We start from the raw sequence: 20,783 nt of genomic DNA on the forward strand, positions 1-20,783 counted from the left end.
TAGGTAAGTAATTATAATAGGAAGTGACAATGAAGATGATAACATTAAAAAAAGTCTCACATTAGAAAATCCTAGTGACTTATATTAAATTAACATATCATACTATTTTTGTTGGAGTTATTTGGTTGGATTTTGGGGTAGTGTCTTTTAGCCTATATCTTTAATAAGCTAATTAAAATGTTGTGTGAAAGCGTTGTGTTATAAACTTATAATGCATTATAATTATATATTTCTAAATAGAAAGAAGTGGTCTCGTCGATTGAACAGATTTTTCCATTTGGTTTTATGAAGTTATTTAAAACATACCTGCAGAGTTTAATATTAAGTTCAAATAAAAAAGTCGAACATAAAAAACCCGAAAAGTAACTCTGCTGTATATGTTATGGGTATATACACATATATATATATATATATAGATATAGATATATATACAGTAGTACAGTACATATGTATATAGTAGAAGTTAAGAGTATTTACATCATTGAGTTACAAATTTAAAATTAAATTAAATTTGAATTCAATGACACATAATTACATACAAAAACCGTTTTAAGCTGATACAGTTTGACAGCTTTTATTATTAACAATATTTTATAAATCATGTATGCATTATTATTATTTAGTAATTTATTTTTCTATACGTAGTATGATATGTGCAATATAGATCTACATTAAGCCAATAATATCGCATATAGTATTATATTATTAATTATCATTTATCATACCGTATAATCAGAGCCAGATCTAGGGGGGGGGGGGTGAAGCGGAGCACTCGCACTTTTCCCGGAAGTCTTTGGTCGGAGGACGTTAAATTACCAAATAATAAGTGGATATATGAACAGTTTAATTTTGACGCTAATTGTATATTTTGCACCGGGTAATAAATATGCTAGATCCGGCCCTAAGTATAATATTATACATCAATATATCATATTTTATTGTTACTATAACTTATAAGTACCATAATATATGCACATGTCACATACCGTAAAATACTGTGAATAGCTTAATATGAATCATATTATTTTGAAAATTGCATTGTGTATAAAAATTAAAAAATAATAATTTACGAAATAGTTAAATGTTTCAAGTCTGTGATGGTTGCAATCGACATTCACTACATACAGCATGCAGATTAGAAAAGCATGTTCCCTGGTTTTTCTTGTTTTCACGATTATTTTGATTTTAATAAGTATACTTTTGATCCCCAAAGTACCAAATACCATCAAAGTTAAAGATTGCATTATTTTTACTACGCCAACAGGTAATAATTAAAACATAAACTAAACTAAATAAAAAGAACATGGATGGGTCAAACTGATGACATTAATCGTTTTGTTGCAATTTAAAACATATTAATCACAGGAACTTGAAACTTCTTACCACTATGTCCTTGTAAATTATTATTTATTATTTACTTAGTACAATAATGACTTCTGTAGAATAATATCTTTTGAACTTTTAAGTACAGACAATAAGATATATAGGAAATTGAGTAGGCACTCTGTAATTATGTGAATACCATGTAAGTATGCAAATAAATACGAAAAATTTTTTTATCTTCTTTAATATTAATAATATTAATAAACAATGATCATATTATATTATAACTTTTCTTCAAATTTTAAATTAAATTTAAGATATTTATTTTCTCATTAAATATTTAATAGGTACGTAATAACTTTTTTTGCAATAATATATTTGTAGACCAAGTTTAAAAGGTGGTAATATAATAAACCTGTTTAAGTTTGTAAATACACGTGTGGTATTATAATCGGTTCTCAAATGAACGTAGGTATGTCATACGTATATTCAGTAATCTTAATCATAATTCGAATATATTTGAATAATATTATTATTTATTATAGCTAGGTTCACTTCCTTTTCTTTTTTAAAACAGCTGTATTCCAAATTCGAATATTACTAACAGCCAGGTATATTACTTATTGCTATAAATTAATGTCGAATTATTTATTTACTCGTGGACTGCTTATTAATATTTATGTTTTTGTAATTTAATTGGCTAGAGTTTTTATTTTTGATTATGCTTTTAATCAAACAGAGATTATTCAAAGTCAATCTTCAAAATATATAAATAAATAGGTACAATAATAAAATGGTAACATACAATTTATAATAATATAATATCCTATGTCTACGTTTGTTGACAGTTTTAATTAATAAACATTTTGTATATTGTATAATATGTATACTATACATATTACATAATATATTATTTATATATTTTTTTTACGATGGTTGTAGAACTAAAGCAAGCTTTGGTAAGAAAATACAGCATAAGCGAAGATGATTACAGGATGATGGAGGTTGCTATCATCGAAAATAAGCCTCACAAAGCTGGACCACAGTGGAAATTTGCGGGCGCATTCTATTTCTCCACAGTCGTTTTGGCTATGATTGGTATACGGCTTTATGATTAAAATGTTGTAAAAACAAATAATAGTTATGTTTTCTTGTAGTACAATTTGTGAGTTTGTGATTCATTACATGATTAAACAAAAAATTCCATAAAAAAATAGTGAATTCTAAATAAAAAAAAAAAAAAAAAAAAAAAAAAAAAAAAAAAAAAAAAAAAAAAAATTCCATAAAAAATAGTGGATTCTAAATGTGTTATTTTTTGTTTACAGGTTATGGGCATTCGACACCAGTGACAATTGGTGGAAAAGCATTTTGTATGGCATACGCTATGGTGGGCATACCATTAGGACTTATTATGTTCCAGAGTATTGGTGAACGTTTAAATAAATTTGCGTCCGTAGTTATTAGGAGGTGAAAAATCGTTTTAATTTTTTTTTTTAACTTCAATATCTATATAATATACTTAAATTATAATTTTTATGCCAAATGATTAAAGAGTTCAGAAGTTTAAAAAATTAAATATTTCAGTAAAAATTAAATTATAAACTAAACTGATAAATTAGTAAATTACATCCACATGTTCAAATAACATATAACGTATAATTAACGATAATAATAATTATTTCAAGGTAATACGATTTTATTTTTACATTTATGTATGGCATTTCATTTATAGAGTATGATGTATCATCCTATAATTTTAAAGATATTTTTCAATACATTTAGATTGATATTATAATAATTCATTTTTCTATTAGTATTTGTAATAAAGGAGGTTAAAACCAATTTTTGCCAAAAACAAAGCGCACTTGTTAAATAGAAATTATGAATTTATTTTATTTTATTTATATGAAATAAGAATCCAGATTTCCAAATTTCAAGTCCTTGGCATAAAAATTAAATTCAATATTAAATATAAAATAATTTAGAAATTTTTGTGATTTTTACAAATTTTTCCAAAATGTGAATACCAAACACTTATTAAAAAAACTGTGCTTATTTAGTATTTTTATTATTTTTAAATTAGTTAATGTAAAATTCACGAGATATTGTTTAAAATTTTCGACACTTATTGACAATTTAAAAGTTGTGTATTGAAAGTGATAATTTAAGTGAAATTGGAATGTTTCTATTTTTTAGTTAGTGCAAAATAATAAAAACCGTTATTATACGAGTTTTCTGTTTGAATAACCAATGTCGTTATAATTTGAATTATAATCCAACATAAAAAATGTATATGACCTTCAATAAACTTTTTTTATAAATTTATTCTAAACAAAACGTTTAAAAAATATACTTAATTTTCAAGCTTTATTACTAGAAAATTTGTTTTACTATATATATTAATTTTAAAAAAATACAAAAATATTTGAAAATTTCAAATAATTTCTACTTTTTAGTGTGCATTTTGAAATTCGATTGGCCAAAAATGTAAAATTTCATTTATGTACAATGAATTAAAATAAAAATGATTACTATTTTAATTTGTGAAATAAAACTAAGTGTAAGTAGTATAACCATAATAGTTGCACAGGTTACAGAAATAATTTATAAGAGAACATTATATTCATATTTTTTAGATACTGAGCAGAGCTATGCATATATTGGTTTAAAATGTTTGTTTGAAAAAAATATTTGAAAATGAAATACTAAGTTTTTTATAAGTTTTTCATACCACAAACTATAAATATTGAAAATATATAGCTACATTTTTTTTTTACAAGCGCTTAAAATTTATAAAAATCGAAAAAATCATTTTATTGTTAAAAATGTATTTTTGTTAAGACCTATAGTTTCTAAATTTAATATAAGATAAGACTTTTAATAAGTTATTCCTACTAAAATTAAAAAAATAAATTAAGTGTAAAACTACATGTATATATTTTATAAGCAATTGAAGTTCAAATTTTGACATCGGATATTCAAAAATATATCTATTAATGTTTTAGATTTACCATCAAATATTTCTTGTTATTTTATTTTATTCAAATATATTAATTGTTGAAACTTGAAAATTTCACTATTACTTGAATTATCATTATAAATGCAATTTTCAATTTATTTAGACTAATAAAAAAAAATAATATTAAAGATATCATTCTTACAATACATAGTAAATATATAAAGAATAATTAAACTACCATAAAAATATATAATTATGAAAACAGCATACCATATTGTTTAAACTGAATGTTATTAAAATTAGATTCTTTCATTAATGTTTAGATTGTACAAGTGGTTAATTAGGTAATGGTATAGTATGTGACCTACAAATATATTTTTATTTTTTGGTCAACATTTTGTATATCGTTAATATGTTAAAAATATGAAACAACATTAAAATATTAAAATAATTATAAGACCATTTAAATTGTTTAAATTAAAAATATTTATTTTAATAAAGTTTCAAGTGTCCTTTCAATTTCAAAGAAGTGTCAAAAATAATTACGTTTTAGAAAGCCTGGATTTCCACAGTTTTTCTTTCAAATTCTGATCTAGTAAACAAAAACCAGTAAATAAAATATTAATATAATTTTTAAATTTAACAGTAAAGTTTTTGGCAGTTTTACTGTGACTTTTGTGTGATTAATAAAAATATTAAAAAAAGTTTCGTTAATTTGTTGATAAAAATTTAATATTTAAAATATGCTCAGCTATGTGTTATTGTCCCAAGTTTGATTTATTTTATTTTGAATATTGTCAGAATAATGGGTATATGCATTATATATATTTTTTATTTTTTTAAATATGAATGAAAGTAAAAATAATACTTGGATGTTAATTGTTAATATTAAAAATGCATACATATTATGTATCTTAATTTTTTTCAAATAATTAATTACACTAGTAGAAAGTGGAGTACTTAGACCTGATTTTTTTTTTTTGGTATTTAGTGGTGGGGAGAGGTCACTTTTAAATTAACCATTTGGATAACCAAAAATGTATGTCTCATAGAAACTAATTCTTCCTAAAAATGTCGGGGGGGGGGGCCTACGCCCCTTTTAGTACGTTTTACAAGACTGCATTTTTAGTCAAGTATAGTTTATGATGAGTCAGAGTTTTGGGGAAACTGTCAATTTGCATAATAATTTTTTATGTTTGAGAATTTTACTCGGTGGTTAAAACTTTACTTTACCGTGCTTCAAAAGTTTTGGTAATTTCAGCTTCGTTAAAGAAGCAACAGTGAACAGAAATTCTGTTATTATGTTTTCACATCAATAATTCAATATCCAACAGTGTTATCAGAAAATACATAAAGACATTTTAATTATTCATCTGCAGGGCCAAACAGTATTTAAAATGTAAAAAGGAAGAAGCCACGGAAATGAATTTAATGTTCGCTACCGGACTGCTGTCGTCGGTTATCATCACTACTGGTGCGGCTGTTTTTTCAAAATATGAAGGATGGAGCTATTTTGATAGTTTTTATTATTGTTTCGTTACACTCACCACCATCGGTTTCGGAGATTACGTCGCATTACAGGTACTTATTAAATGTTTTTCACGTAATACATTTTCGATACTGGTCCTATACGCCTCTTATCATCTGACATTTATCTGCTTTCAAACTGTAATATCCTAACACCTATATATTATTATACTCCTGAAAAAATGTTAAAGTATAATGTCGATGTGGCATAATAATTAATAAATGTTTCATTGAAGAATATAATATATATTTAGTAATAAACAATATAATTTTCTTTTGAACAATGTCAGAAAAATGAATAACAACACATTGATAATAAACTCTTTTTGGTCAATTGGTCTTTTCATATATTGTTAATAGTTTTATAAGTAAACCAATTTTTTTTTTACGAGACATTATATATTTATTGTGAAACTGCAACTTTAATTTAGACAGTAATATTTCCGATACTTGTTCGAATAACATGTTCTGAGTTGTAGTTTTTTTTTTTAATATTTAATAATAATAATATAAAAATTTATATTTTGAAATAGATCGTCACCAACCATATAAATAGCTGGTTAATGATTAGTTTGCATTAAAATATTTGAATTTATTACGTTTTATAAATATTTTTTTTAAAAGTATAATCTTTATCGAATTGAATTTATAATTCGAAGCGTTGTTATTAAATATTTTAAATTAAATAATAATAATAATAAATCGTGAGTCAATTATCCTCGGTTGTCGAATGGGAACAATGTCTTTAACCTTTATATGATTTTTGTACATCACAGTGACCAAATAAACATGCGGCAAACAGTTTGTATTTTACTTAGTATATATTATATTGGACCAGTACCAATTTTATCTTCCCTGGATGTAGTGTACAAGAACAATATTTGTCAATAAAAATTAACAATCACTAACATTTTATTTATTTACATACACTATTATAGTTTATATTAGGTAATGTATAATAATAATGTGTTCTCCATAAATATATTACACGCACCTAATATATGTTATCAAGTTTGTTAATTGAATCTTGATTTAACACAATTTGGAAAATATAATAGAATAATAAAAATTCACCGTTATTATTTTCGGGGATTACAATTAGAATTAAATTCAATGGTTATAACTTATAGCTATTAAATGTTGTATTATCGCTATATGTACGTATGTATTAACACAATTGTTTTGATTTGTAATATTTGTAATTTTTATATTAAGAAGAATTTATATGGATATATATTTTAATTGAAAAGTTAATATATAACAGGCGTATTAAATATGCTGTAAAAAAATTGTTTTTATCATATTTTATTGTTTAATAAATTAACATATACCTACGCAGTTTATTGGACATATTAACTACATACTACAGTTTTCATTGATTGAGTTTCAGGTTGGTACAATTTAAATTGTTGTGTGATAAAAATGTATTGTTAAAAGTTGTTATTAAGTAACATTTTAAAATAATTATTCATTTAAAATGTTTGAATTTTTAATTTTAAGTATAGAAAACTAATTCTGAGCCGATCAACGGAGACTTAAATTAATTTTTAAGTTAAGTGTACAATGTTAACATTTTAATAATATTATTTCAGAATTCACAATATTTTATGCTATTTTTTTTCGTACCAACTGAAATTAATATAATTGTAATATATTGTATCTAATACAAATTTTGTAATATTAAATATAATTTTGATCTTAATAAGCCAATATATATATATAATTATTATATTATATATAATCATAATATTTGATCTTATGGAAATGCCACTTATACCTACATATCTATTTGTGAATTATCGTACTACGACCATTGTGTTATTAGAAAAACACAAAATAAATAACAAAACTTATAATGATGAATAAGGAATTTATTTATTATTAACGATTAAGAACATAATATTATAAGGCTTATACAATTTAAAATGAAAATAATTGGTATAGATTATTTATAGTTCCACAGATACTAAAACTATATAATATTGTGTTTAATATTATCTTTATTAGGACACGGTAAATATTTGAAATATATATTATATCATTACATTAATTATGACAAATCGATTAATTTCAACAATTAATAATAAATTATGTTTTAGTATTATATTGTTTTAATGCACTTACAATCAGTGCCGGATTTAGTGGGTTGCAGGGGTGCAGTAAACAGACACTCGTGGCTGAGGTTGTTTTAGGTGCCTCAGGTTGGCGTTCTAGATTTTCTAACTGTGTAAAATAAATTAATCAATTATGAATAAAAATTACAGAGACTTAAATCCGGCATTGCTTACAATGAATAAATTATGAAAAAAAAACTTTTTAAAATATTCACTAACTTAAATTAAACTACATTAAACTTAGTTTAAATATATATTGTATATAAATTATAAATCATACCGTTACTTAAAAAATAAATTAAATAGATTAAACATAAAAACAATTTTTCAATAATTATGACAGGATGATGCATAAGACTTGGTGCTGGGAATTCGCTCTTGTTATTGTTGTAAGATTGTTATAGTAATTTTTAAATTTGACATTAGTATCGTTTCATCCACCTCAGAGTTTGTCTTGAAATGCTTTAGAAAAATATACATTAATTATTTATATTTTCTTATAGGTTTATTGCATTTTTAATATTTGTATACAAAATATAATATATAAAATGATTAATGGTAAAATAAATAGTTTGGAATACTTTGGACTAAATAAACATTTTAGGAATAAAAATTAATTTTGTATAAGTAATATTCTGTAAAGTTATAATTTCCATTGTTTAGGTACGTCTTAAATAAATTATAAACAAAGAATATTGTTATACCGTGATACAATTTATACAATTTTAAGATTTAATGTATATCCCAGTCTCATAAAAATACAAACCAGGTTTTCGAAATTGTTTTTGATTTAAAATCATAAAATATTAACATGACAATATTCTAAATTACAACCAAATAATACTCGTACAATGTATCCAATTTTATCAACCAATAAAGCGGTTAATAATTATTAGTTAACATGATGTATAATTTGTCTACAGTAAAAAAGAGGGTTTCTTAAGAAATTAAAATCTAAAAATTTGGAAAAATTATTTCTGATACCCGAATAAAATTTTTTTCGAATTTAAAAACGCATAGTTTTGAAACAATTCATTTTGGATCGTTGTTAAATCTATCTCAATTAATTAGTTGAAAACGATCTAAAAAATTAATCGTGAAAATATTTGAAATTTATTTTATTAACCTATACATAAAATTAGAATATTAAATTGCACAATAATTATTACATTACACAGTAATAAACAAATAATATACATTTAATCATGAAAATAAACATTCAAACAAATTAATTGTATAAGCTCGATGGCTTGGTCATCAAGGGTCTCTAAACTACGGTCTTTGGTCCGGATGCAGCCCACGAACAAATTCTAACCAGCCCTCCAAAAACGTTAAAGAATAACATATATAACCTCAATTCGATAAAATATTAGCAGAAAAACATCGATATCCTACTTGTCATCAATAAAATTTATGAGTAGGGACCGGATTTATATACATTTGCATGTTTCTTCTGAACAGTCCAAAAAATAGCTATAGGTAAGCTACAAGTTTTGTTTGTAGTCAATAAATCCGAAATATAAAGTTTGATTTTGCATATTTTTGGATATTTTCTAATTTTTTTACATATACTGCACATTTCTGTATTTTACGATTTTTTATTGCATATATACGGTTTTTAAAAGCATAATATTATGTAATATTTTGCTTATTTTAATTAATAAAATAATGTATTTATAATTATATTTATAGTCCATGTAATTTGAGGAAGTCGTTTTCTTATTAAATTTTAAGCTATTATTAAAATTAAAACTAATAAGTATATTTAAGTATATTATAAGAATATTTTTAAGTATAAAATTAAAAATTATATATTTATATGCTTTTAGCCAGCTAAAAGCTTTTGATATATTTTGTGGCCCTTGAATAAAATAAGTTTGGACTGATTGGAGGCCCTGCGGTTTGATAAGTGATTAATAATAAACGGTTATAATTTTATAAGACCAAATGTATAAGATATGAAAAATAATTTACGTATTATAATTATAATAATATCTATGAGTATTTTGATAAGTAATGAGCAGTTTACTATTAATGATTCACTTACCAAGTTACCAAAAAATGGTATGAACAGGTTAATCTAAATAATTTGAAAATTTCATTGTGTATAGAAAATAATTACATACGTTATTACAGGGAATCATTAATGCTCATACAGATTCACTTAATCTTCTAAATCACATCGCCCTAATAAAAAATTATTACGCACTAAATGGTTATCCAAAATTCACCAATCTAACCCCGTTTGATTTCAAATTACGAAAAAACTAATCCACTCATCAAAATCTCATAGTCCTTATATTTCTTGTTAATTCTAGAAATATCTTAAATGTAAACAATTTCGTAATATTCTAGATTCATAATATTAATAATATCACAAATTTAAAAATAAATATAGGTACTAAAAAAAATAATCAAATCCGAGTGGCTTCTTTCTTTAGTTTAACCACTTGTTTATGTAATTTATATTTTTTTAATGGTTAACTTACTGTACTTTGGTACTATATACGAAATTTTAACTAAATACCTGATTAAATATTAATTGCATAATTGTCAATCTAAACATTAACACATAATGAATTACAAAATTAAAAAAGTTCAACTAACTTCTATAGTATTATAATTTGTTTCTTATAATTTTTTTTTATATAAATTATAATTTTTATCAAGCGAAAAGAACTTTGAATATATTTTATTGAAAACGGAAAACTTAAAATTTTTACGTTCAACTTCATTAATTTAAAAATTGGATAAATACGGAAAATTTTCAAAATAATTATACTATATTGTGTCCAGTGAAAGAACACGTGGCATGTTTATTATATAAACCGTGACGGCCTAATAAATCGGGGTTTTTGCACAAAAGATAGTCGAACTTTTAATAGTTTTGTTTGAAATAAGATTCTAAAAATAAATCATAATATTATTAACTCCAGTGTCACGAGTAAATAAATTTGACTATTGTCTGTTATTAAAATTTAAAAACATAAAAAATTTTTATACATATTACATTTTGAGCAAAGATGATGACATTGACATATATATTATAACGATATATATATATTATTTTTAAGATGATGTATGGTATTTTTACATCCGAAGACACTTTGGTACTTTTTACAATATTAAGGGTGGTTTTGGTAGAAATTCAAATTTAATTTGTACTTTGGAGATCAAAGCTAAAAAGTATTTTATTAAATAATACGGAAAAATAAACATAAATTATGGAAATATAAGAATATAATATACGCAAACTTAGTTTTTTTTAGACTTTTTTTAAATTTTTTAATCAAATATTTATATTAGAATCTTTTATAAATTATATAATTTTAAAATTATTCTGTGTTATTCATAGACATTTAAGACATTTTGAATTTTTTTTTTTTGAGTTATGCTAAAATAAATAATAATTATTTAATATAATATGCATTGTTTTTAACATAAATATACTAGGTATATTGTTTTAAGATTAATATAAATAAATTATTAAATATTCTTAAAATAAAGTCCTACTTACCGTCAACGATCGGTATTATGTTTCTTATGCAATAAACTCAAATTTGAAATAATATTTATTAGTGACCTACTTGATAATAAGACACACTCAAAACCTATTAATATAATATATTTCACATTATAATTTCAAGTTGTTGCTAATAAATTCAAAATATATTAAAAGACGATAACTATTTTGTATAAAGCATATAATAAGATAATAATATGGTGTAATATCTTTAAGAACACGATAGAGATAAAAAATTTAAATTACTTTGAAAATTATATTACATTTTATAACAGGTAAAAACTGAAAACACCCAATGTTTATAAATTGTTTTATTAATACATTATAATTTGAACTGAATGAATAATAATATATATCGTCTAATATATTTAGATATACCTATGTAAATTCATTTTTTAATTTTATAAAAAACAATTTTTGAATAGAAAAAGATATTTAAAAATGTAACATTTTACCTAACCTATGTAGTTAAGAATTTCATATTAGATAAATGTTACTTTAATCTTTATAGAGGTAATTTTGAATTTTTTTTTGAAGTTTTTAGAGACAAATTATGAAAAATTATAGAATTTTAGCTAGAAAATCTTTTTCAATAATTTGAGGAAGTGAGATAATTGTCAACAATTTTTAATAGTTGTAAATATTTTATTTACAGTTGGTATCTTGTATGTTAAAATATTTTCAATTATTGTTAGATACATCTTAGATATTATATCGTATGTTATAGTTTAATTTATTGGTTTATAATTATTGCGGATCGATAAAAATTATAAAATGTATTTTTTATAAGTAATTAGAAATATTTTTCCACAATTGTACCACTATTAGATTCTGAACGGAGTGATGAATGTATTGATTTAACAATGATGTGTTTTTTTTTTTTTAATTTCCAATAGTTTTCAAAAGCGTCGGGAAATACCCTGAAAAAATTACAGAAAAAACGGGAATTTTTACGCATAATCACTTTTTGACCAAATCGATTTTTTGATTTTGCTGTAACTCAAAAACGAATCATTGTAAATACTTGAAATTTTCACCAAATGTTTATATAAACGTTATCTATTTACGATTAAATTTTCAAAATATTTAGAATTTTTTTAAGCTACTTATAGACAATTGAAATTTTTAATTTTTTTAAATTTTTTTTTCTTAAAATGCCGATAAAAAAAATTTTGCTATCCAAAAAATCTTTAAAATTTAATACAAGTTTTATTATAAGTTGTACTTATCGTAGTAAAAAAAAATCAAAAATCGTTAGTCACAATTTTTGTTTATAAGCATTTAAAGTTCAAATGTTTACGAAATATATCAAAATCACGAAAATTTGCAAAGAATTTTGAAGTTGAAAATTCATAAAATTTTTGTGATTTATACTTAAGGTTTAAAAATCAGATACTAGGTTATCCATAAGTTATCCTTCAAGTAACTGTGAAAAATTAAAAATTTAAATATAGGTAATAATATAATATATCCAACTAATTATCATTGACTGACAAATCATCTCCGTTTAGAATCGTTTTTCGTATACAACGATACCCGTCATTGCATTAAAATTTAACACATCCATTATAGTGAACAGTGACCTACTCTCCATCTCAACTATACAGCAGAGCGATACCCACTTTTTTTTTACTTGTTGATAAATGATAATAATAATTATTATTTTTTTTTATTGATTTTTATTAATTATTTTGTTGTGGATTCTAGTACTTTAATTTTTTCAGAAAATATTAACGGTACTCTTAATTATATATTTTGATACACTTTTTAATTATTAACATCCGTCTTATAACTTAAGTAAATTATCAATAGTTTTAAATAAAATTATATTAGAATAAATAATTTATTTATGTAGGATTCTATCCTAAGAATGATTAAAATATATTTTTTTGCGCTTGATGAGATTTTTGAAATTTTTTCAAAATGTTTGCAACATTAATTTAAAAATATCTGTTATTGTATTAAATGAAAAAAAAAATAATCCTCATAGTAAGTGAAATTTATTTCAATTATTTCGATTAGAACTATATATTATTAAATTACTAAACTTTAGTGTGTCATAGATAAAGTAGCGAATAATTGATGTTTTCATCACAACATTTTCATAAAGTAAGTACTACCAAAATTCATTGAAAATATAGTTATATATGATATACTAAAAAAAAAAAAAAAATAGTAATATGGATTTGTTGTTGGTACATCTGTGATATGCATAAGATAAAGAAACATGTAGGTATTTTTTAAATATACTTGAAATCACATTTTATTGATTTTTAATCATAAACAAAAAAAATGCATGTATACAACGACATAATATTATATGGAAACTCTGTGTAACCACTAGGCACAACAATATAATTATAATATTTGTTTTTATTCGAGTTTTGTGGTGTGAAGGAGATTGGAAAACTTTCTGATCTATGTTGGGGACTTGGAGTCTATTTTGTACACAGTACGAACAATTCAAACAATTCTAATTTCCATTTAATATTGGTGTTGTATCGGAACTTTATTGGCTTATAAAAAATTTTAACGTACGGAAATCCTTCAAACGGTGTATAAAATAGACCAGCCAAGCTAGGAATTATTGTTTTTTTGGATAGGGCAATATTATATTATATTATATCAATCATTAATCTTTTCTAAGTTATTATAATTTTACTATTCAATGACTTATTTGTTAAAAATAAATAAATAAGTTATGTATATAGACATTCTAGACAGTCGTTCCATACGCAGAATGAAAATATTATTAACTGTCCGTGTTTTTATTTTATTTATTATTTGTGGAAATTTCTCCAAAATTATTGAATATAATATGTACAATAAAAAAAGATTTAAAAAATGATTGAACTAAATCTAATATATTCGTTTAATGCCTGTTTAAGTCTTCACAATGCATACAATTAAGTAGAGTATAGACAATGCAGTATACCTATAATAGACTTAAAAACATGTATCTCGGTAAAACTAAATTCTATTAGCGTTTCATTTGATACGGAGGAGTTAATAAACTTTATATTTACTAATTGGTAATTAACGTATTTTTCGCGTAAACTAATTAACCAGTTAACACTGAACTCAACTTACTAATTAATGCCTACTCTCTTAGTCGCTTGTATATGTTTAAGTAAGACACGATAATTGGAGGATTAAAGTTATAAAAAAAAACACAAATTTTTTATTAAGTTGGTGAATTATGTAATTATAATATATTTTATTGATATTTTAGTTAATTGCGTTTTTATTATTAATGTATTTTATTGATTTCTGAACATTATACCTATTTATTTTTCTAGTGTTTCGAATGCAAATCAAAATTTGACGTCCTACACATTTAGTTTAATTATTTACAAACATACGAATTACATATTACAATAAAATTCTTTTGATTTAATATCATAATTTTAATGCCGGCTTTGTGTATCTATAAAACCATTTATCCATTTTTACGCAGTTAATCTGCAGCAGAACAAAAATTACTTCGTTAACCGATTAATCAGCGTAGTTATGGGGGTAATGTTTGTTTCATACTATATAGTTGGTACCTACATCATTGTAGATTTCGTGATCAGATTGTTCCCAGCTGCAACTTCTCATAGCATAACGTTTTAGTTTTTCGTTCATCCATTCAAGCATGATTGAAAAATTTTCTTCTGAAAAAATCTGTGATTGGATCATAACGAGACGCTGTATTCCGCAGGCACCCTAAAATATACAGTATAATAATAAATATAATAAGCTGTATTAAAGTAGTAATTAAATAAGTTGAATTGTTTTTAAAATAAATAATGCACGTTTTTTAGCATCATATTAAACATTTTCTGTAAGAATACACCGCCTTATAATAATAATATAATATACTATATTACACTCATAATGAGTGACTCATTGATTAAAATATGTTGAAAATAGTGAACGAAACGCGATTAAAGGTTTCAATATAAATTGATTATTATTTACCTACACTCTAAAATGCTTAGTAAATTTTAATTTCCCTTTTCGACTTGAAATTTTGGTTCTAAAATTGTATTTGCACCTAACATTGAAAATGCATTATTTTTATGTTAAACCTACATAAGAAATTTTTGATAACATAACATTATTATTTTATTGAGTTTTTTTGCGTTATGGGGATATAATAATTAATGTCAATGATATAGTAAAACTAGATACTTATTGTTATCATCATATGTAACTCATATATTTACATAATAAAACGTGTTTACGATAATACATTTATGTAGCAAATGATTTTTACGACTAAAAACTATCGGTTTTATAGAAATAAATAATTTGTAAATCAACATTGTGTAGAATGCATTTCATTCTCATAAGTCGTTTTTATAATATATAAATGTTAAAATCCAGATTCTAAAATACTGAAGAATACATTTTGTTTTTATGTTAAGTTCATTACATAAAAAAAAATTACCTAATAAATATGTCATATTAAAACTACATGATCATTAATTACTGAATCAACAAGCACATGATATAATTTTACCATTACGCTTTATAATACAATAACAAAAAAGGCAATAGAGATATCCCTCATATATCATCGCTCGTCAGTATTCACGGAGAGTTAATAAAAGGCTTCTGAATTGTTGATCATAAAATATATCTAGCCCACTGTCGTTATAAAATTATGACTTAATATTTTAAATTCATAAAGGAAACTGAAAAGCACTTACATGTTTGTGTTTTTTGATGTTATACTAAATATTATTATGTATTATTTTCTTAGAATTGCAATGTTTGATGTTGTTAATTATTCTCATAAATATCATATTTTATACCATTAACGAATTCAAAATTTTATTTCGTGTAAGTACTAACATTTTCATTTTATTTAGAAGAAATTATAAAAACTCATTTCATTTTAGGAAAATTGATTAAAATTCCGTGATTAGAAAGTAAATTATTAAGCTTAGTTTTTACGAGACCCATATTTTAATGCCAAATAATATATCACTTAACAACTTGTATAAAATTTGAAAGTAGAAAATAAATAATGTTTAGCAAATATAAAATTAAAATTAAAATTCATTTGAAAATGCACATAAATTTGCTTATGATGAACTATATTTTCAATTAAATTAAGATTTAAATAGATACTATTATATAAATATTTGAAATTTATGTTTCTTATACTACTTTCTAAAATGTTGATAATGAAAAAAAAATAAATTTAGAAATTTATTGTAAATCATAGAATAAAAAACAATAGTTACAATTAAAAATCAAAATTCAAAAGTTAGTATAGTGAGATGAAATATAAAATGTTTAAATTGCATATATTTTAAATGTTCAAAGTGAAAATTTTGAATAAACTTAAAACTTAGTTAATACTTTTTGAAATAATAATTATTCACTGTTTATAGAATCCCTATAAAATAGTATATTTTAGACTCTGAGTGGAGCGATGAATGTATTGATTTTACAACGATGTGTGTTTATGTTTACTTTTTCTATATACGTGATAAGTACATGAAAAAATGCTTCAATTTTCAACTTCAAGGGTTATTTCTGATAGAAAATTGAAAAATAAACAAAACATTCTATTAATATAATAAATTCAATATTTTTAGCAAAGATTAAATCAACCTACCGTAATATTAATAGTTAAATACATTATTTTAAAAGTAATATCACAAAATAACGAACATTTATAAACTACTAGCATTTTGTAGTAAAAAATGTATTAAACCTTTAATTATTATAGCAAAGGTTTTAACATTGAATACAATGTTTCTCAAAACTTATTTAAATGGAACTAAAAAATCTAGTATATTCAATTGTTTTTTATAGGTATTTGAAGTTTAAATTAGGACAAAATAACATATTTTAACGATGTTAATTATTTTGCTATAATTCAAAAATATTATTCTTGGGGAGTTAAAAACTATTACATAAATAATTATAACTGTAAAGACATTATTATACTATATTCACACTGCTTTACATAAGGTGGTATAGTATGAATATATATATATATATATACATTATTATAATTTATAATAATTAAATACTTATAATATAATAAATTCATTGTTTTTAGAAAAAAATTAATCAGCTTACCGTAATAATAATAGTGAAATAAATGATTTAATAACTATCAAAAAACGTATTATAATATATACTTAGTAATATAGGCTGACACAATCGTTTTTCATACATAATAATATATCATTGAATTTAAATTTGACAAATCCACTTGACACGTAATACACAGTAGAGACAGTAGTTTAGAGTAATACCAACTTGCCTGGTTTTTCAAGTACTCGTATAAATAAATGACAATTTCTATCATAGGTATGATAAGGTATATCATTCTTTGTCAAAAAATATTAAATCGTGATACATAATATTTTATAAATGGTTTGTTCTTGGTAATATTTAAGTTGGTACAGAGCAATTCACGTTTTTTTAATTAAACAACTTCCGAAATAAATAAATGCCAATTTTATAATTTCCCATTTTAAATCAATTGACGAATGACAAGTTAAAAACAAGATAAATAATATATTTATTTATATGAACCAACTCTCAGTATTAAAAGACCTTTGGAAAAACAAATAAAAAACATGTACTTTGAAAGTACCTACTATAATATAGTAGCTTTTAAATTATTCATTGAATCAGTTATAGTGGCCCACCCGAATCAGTTGTACCCATGTGACATATATTACTTTTGTTAGCTTTGTAAAAAGTAAAAAATACTCTCATTCTACTGAGTCTACCGCTTTATAATGTTAAAACCTGATTGGGTATTCCTATTCTTCAAATTTGGTTAATATAATTGGGTTTTTTAGCTATGTTTGATTGTAATACATAAAACATTTTGAAACATGATACAGATTTATGAATTTAATACTTTATTTTCTACGTACATTTATACAAACTTTTTCTATGATTACCTAAATAGATTATATGTATGTGATACATACATTTTTTAATGGAGCAATAAATAATATATTCGGATTTTTTTTTTACTCTTGGCATTTTTAGGAATAGAAAATAATCTTCAATTATCAACTTTGAGAGTGGTTTTTAGTATTTAATTTTAAATTTTATGTTGTTGGTACTTTGAAAAATAGAAAGTAGAACATTTTATTATTATTTTTTTTAGGAAAAACTAACAAAAAACCCAGTAATATTTACGCAATGTTTGGTTTTGAGAAAATTAATTTCATTATTATTATTATTTTAGTAATAAATACATAAAAAAAGAACCGTAAAAATATTGAAATTTTTAGTAACTAATTATTTTTTTTTTTTTTAGATATAATGAAATTTATTGTAAAAATATTACTTATAAAAATTATTGAATTTATAAAAATTTTAAATTTTTTACTCTTAAGTTTTTGATTTAAAATTGATAACATTCCCCCCCCCCCCCACAAAAAAAAGCTTGAATATTTAGAGCGATAATATATTACTTGTAAGTTATTCTTACAACTGTTAAAAAATATTATCAAAAATGCTTATGCTATATTTTTTTGATAAGCGTTTGAATAGTTATCAATTTGTAAAAATTAGATCGACATTTAAACAAATACTTTTTCTTCTAACGACTTTAGTTTTTCTTTTGTATTTAAAAATATTGATCGTAGTGTTTTTAATAATATTTTATTATTTAACCTAATTTGGAATTACTTTTAAATGTTTTAAATGGCTTCTAAAATGAATTTATTAAAAACATTTAAGTTTGTAATGAATAATGATGGTCCGAACCAGATATGACTAAAAACATAGGTACTAATAATTCTCTAAATTAAGTTTACCGAGATCTGGCTAATACATAGAATATTTATATGTTAGGTAAAAATGTTGATATTAATAAGTTATTTTAGTGAATTATTAATCAATATTTTACTAAGTTAATTACAATTTATCCTAGTTATTTTAAATAATGTCTAACTTTCTCAGACAATGATAAAATATCGTATTTCCTAGTCATTATCATGAATGTAAACGTTCTTGAAAATAAATATAATAAAATGAATGTTACTGTATGAAATCAGTATTGTTAATTATAGTGCATATTTATTTATTAATTTAAATAAAAATATGTACTGAAATATTTTTATATTTGAAAAAAAAAATAATATAATAATATATTTTTATTTTAGATTCTTAATGGAGTAATGAATGAATTGATTTTACAATGAGGTTTTTTTTGTGTTTGACATCACGTTTTGGAATAGTAATAATGCTTTGATTTTTAACTTCAGCCCTGTTTTGAAAAGGAAAGTGAATCTAGTTGGTACTTTGAGGGAGGGGGCTTAAAAGCAAACATTTTCCCGTGGTTTTCAAAAGCGTCATGAAAAACCCTAAAAAGTAACAGAAAAACGGAAATTTTTATGCATAACCAGTATTCGACAAAATCGATTTTTTATTTTGCTGTAGCTCAAAAACAAACCATTGTAATAAATACTTGAAATTTTTATCAAATATTTATATTAGCCTTATTTATTTACGATTAAATTTTCAATTGACTTTTTTAAAGCTATTTATAGACAATTGAAATTTTTAATTTTTCTAAGTTTTTTTTGAAATGCTGATAAAAAAAAATAGGCATTCCAAAAAATCTTTAAAATTATACAATGTTTATTATAAGTTGTACTTATCGTAGTAAAAAAAAGTCTAAAATCGTTAATCACAATTTTCGTCTATAAGCATTTAAAGTTCAAATGTTTACGAAATATGTCAAAGCCGCAAAAGTTTGCAAGAAATTTTGTAGTTGAAAATTTACAAAATTTTTGTGATTTATACCTAAGGTTAAAAAACCCAATACAAGGTTCTTCATAAGTTTTCCATCAAATAACTGTAAAATAAACTTCAGCGTCAGTATAGACAATATATTTTATAAGCGTATGAAATTTAAATTTTTACGAAATCACGTAAAATAACGATATATCCTAAAACGATTTAAAATATATTTTGTAGTTATTCAAAAAGTATAAGTCGAAGAAACTTGAAACTTTCACCAGTAGTTGTGAAAAATAAATTACTTGTATCAAAAAAAAAAATTATATTACAATTTAAATATAGGTAATAATATTATATATTCAATACTGATAAATAATTTCCATTCAGAATCGTTTTTTCGTATACAACCTGCTGTCATTGCATTCAAATTTAACACATCCATTCACAATTATAGTGACCTACTGGCTACTGGCTATTTAAATTTGTGCAGTTGCAGTCAAAAAAGTACTGGCAAAGATAAATCCAAACAACAATAATAATTTTTAGAATTTAAGCATGGGCCTGCGTATAAAATAAAATAATAATTTAAATAATTGGCTCACACATTATTTTTGTTATA

General features: G+C 22.9%; 2 protein-coding genes across 4 annotated transcripts in view; one reads left to right on the forward strand and one right to left on the reverse strand.

Annotated features, from left to right (window-relative positions):
- The window catches only part of LOC132926534 (two pore potassium channel protein sup-9-like), an 87,664-nt gene that overhangs the window by 2,914 nt on the left and 63,967 nt on the right, over positions 1–20,783 (forward strand). For both annotated transcript variants that reach the window (XM_060990892.1, XM_060990893.1), the window contains exons 3-5: positions 2,266–2,421; positions 2,649–2,790; positions 5,662–5,863. In XM_060990892.1, coding sequence (XP_060846875.1) covers positions 2,266–2,421; positions 2,649–2,790; positions 5,662–5,863 — 500 coding nt within the window. The remainder of the gene's footprint in view (positions 1–2,265; positions 2,422–2,648; positions 2,791–5,661; positions 5,864–20,783) is intronic.
- Positions 7,735–20,783, reverse strand: part of LOC132926535 (uncharacterized) — a 29,716-nt gene continuing 16,667 nt past the window's right edge. For both annotated transcript variants that reach the window (XM_060990894.1, XM_060990895.1), the window contains 2 exons: positions 14,999–15,154; positions 7,735–8,385 (listed from right to left, as the gene is read on the reverse strand). In XM_060990894.1, the coding sequence (XP_060846877.1) occupies positions 8,305–8,385; positions 14,999–15,154 (237 nt within the window). In that variant the 3' untranslated portion in view covers positions 7,735–8,304. The remainder of the gene's footprint in view (positions 8,386–14,998; positions 15,155–20,783) is intronic.

The sequence above is a fragment of the Rhopalosiphum padi genome, chromosome 3 (assembly GCF_020882245.1).
Source record: "Rhopalosiphum padi isolate XX-2018 chromosome 3, ASM2088224v1, whole genome shotgun sequence".
Taxonomy (NCBI): Eukaryota; Metazoa; Arthropoda; class Insecta; order Hemiptera; family Aphididae; genus Rhopalosiphum; species Rhopalosiphum padi.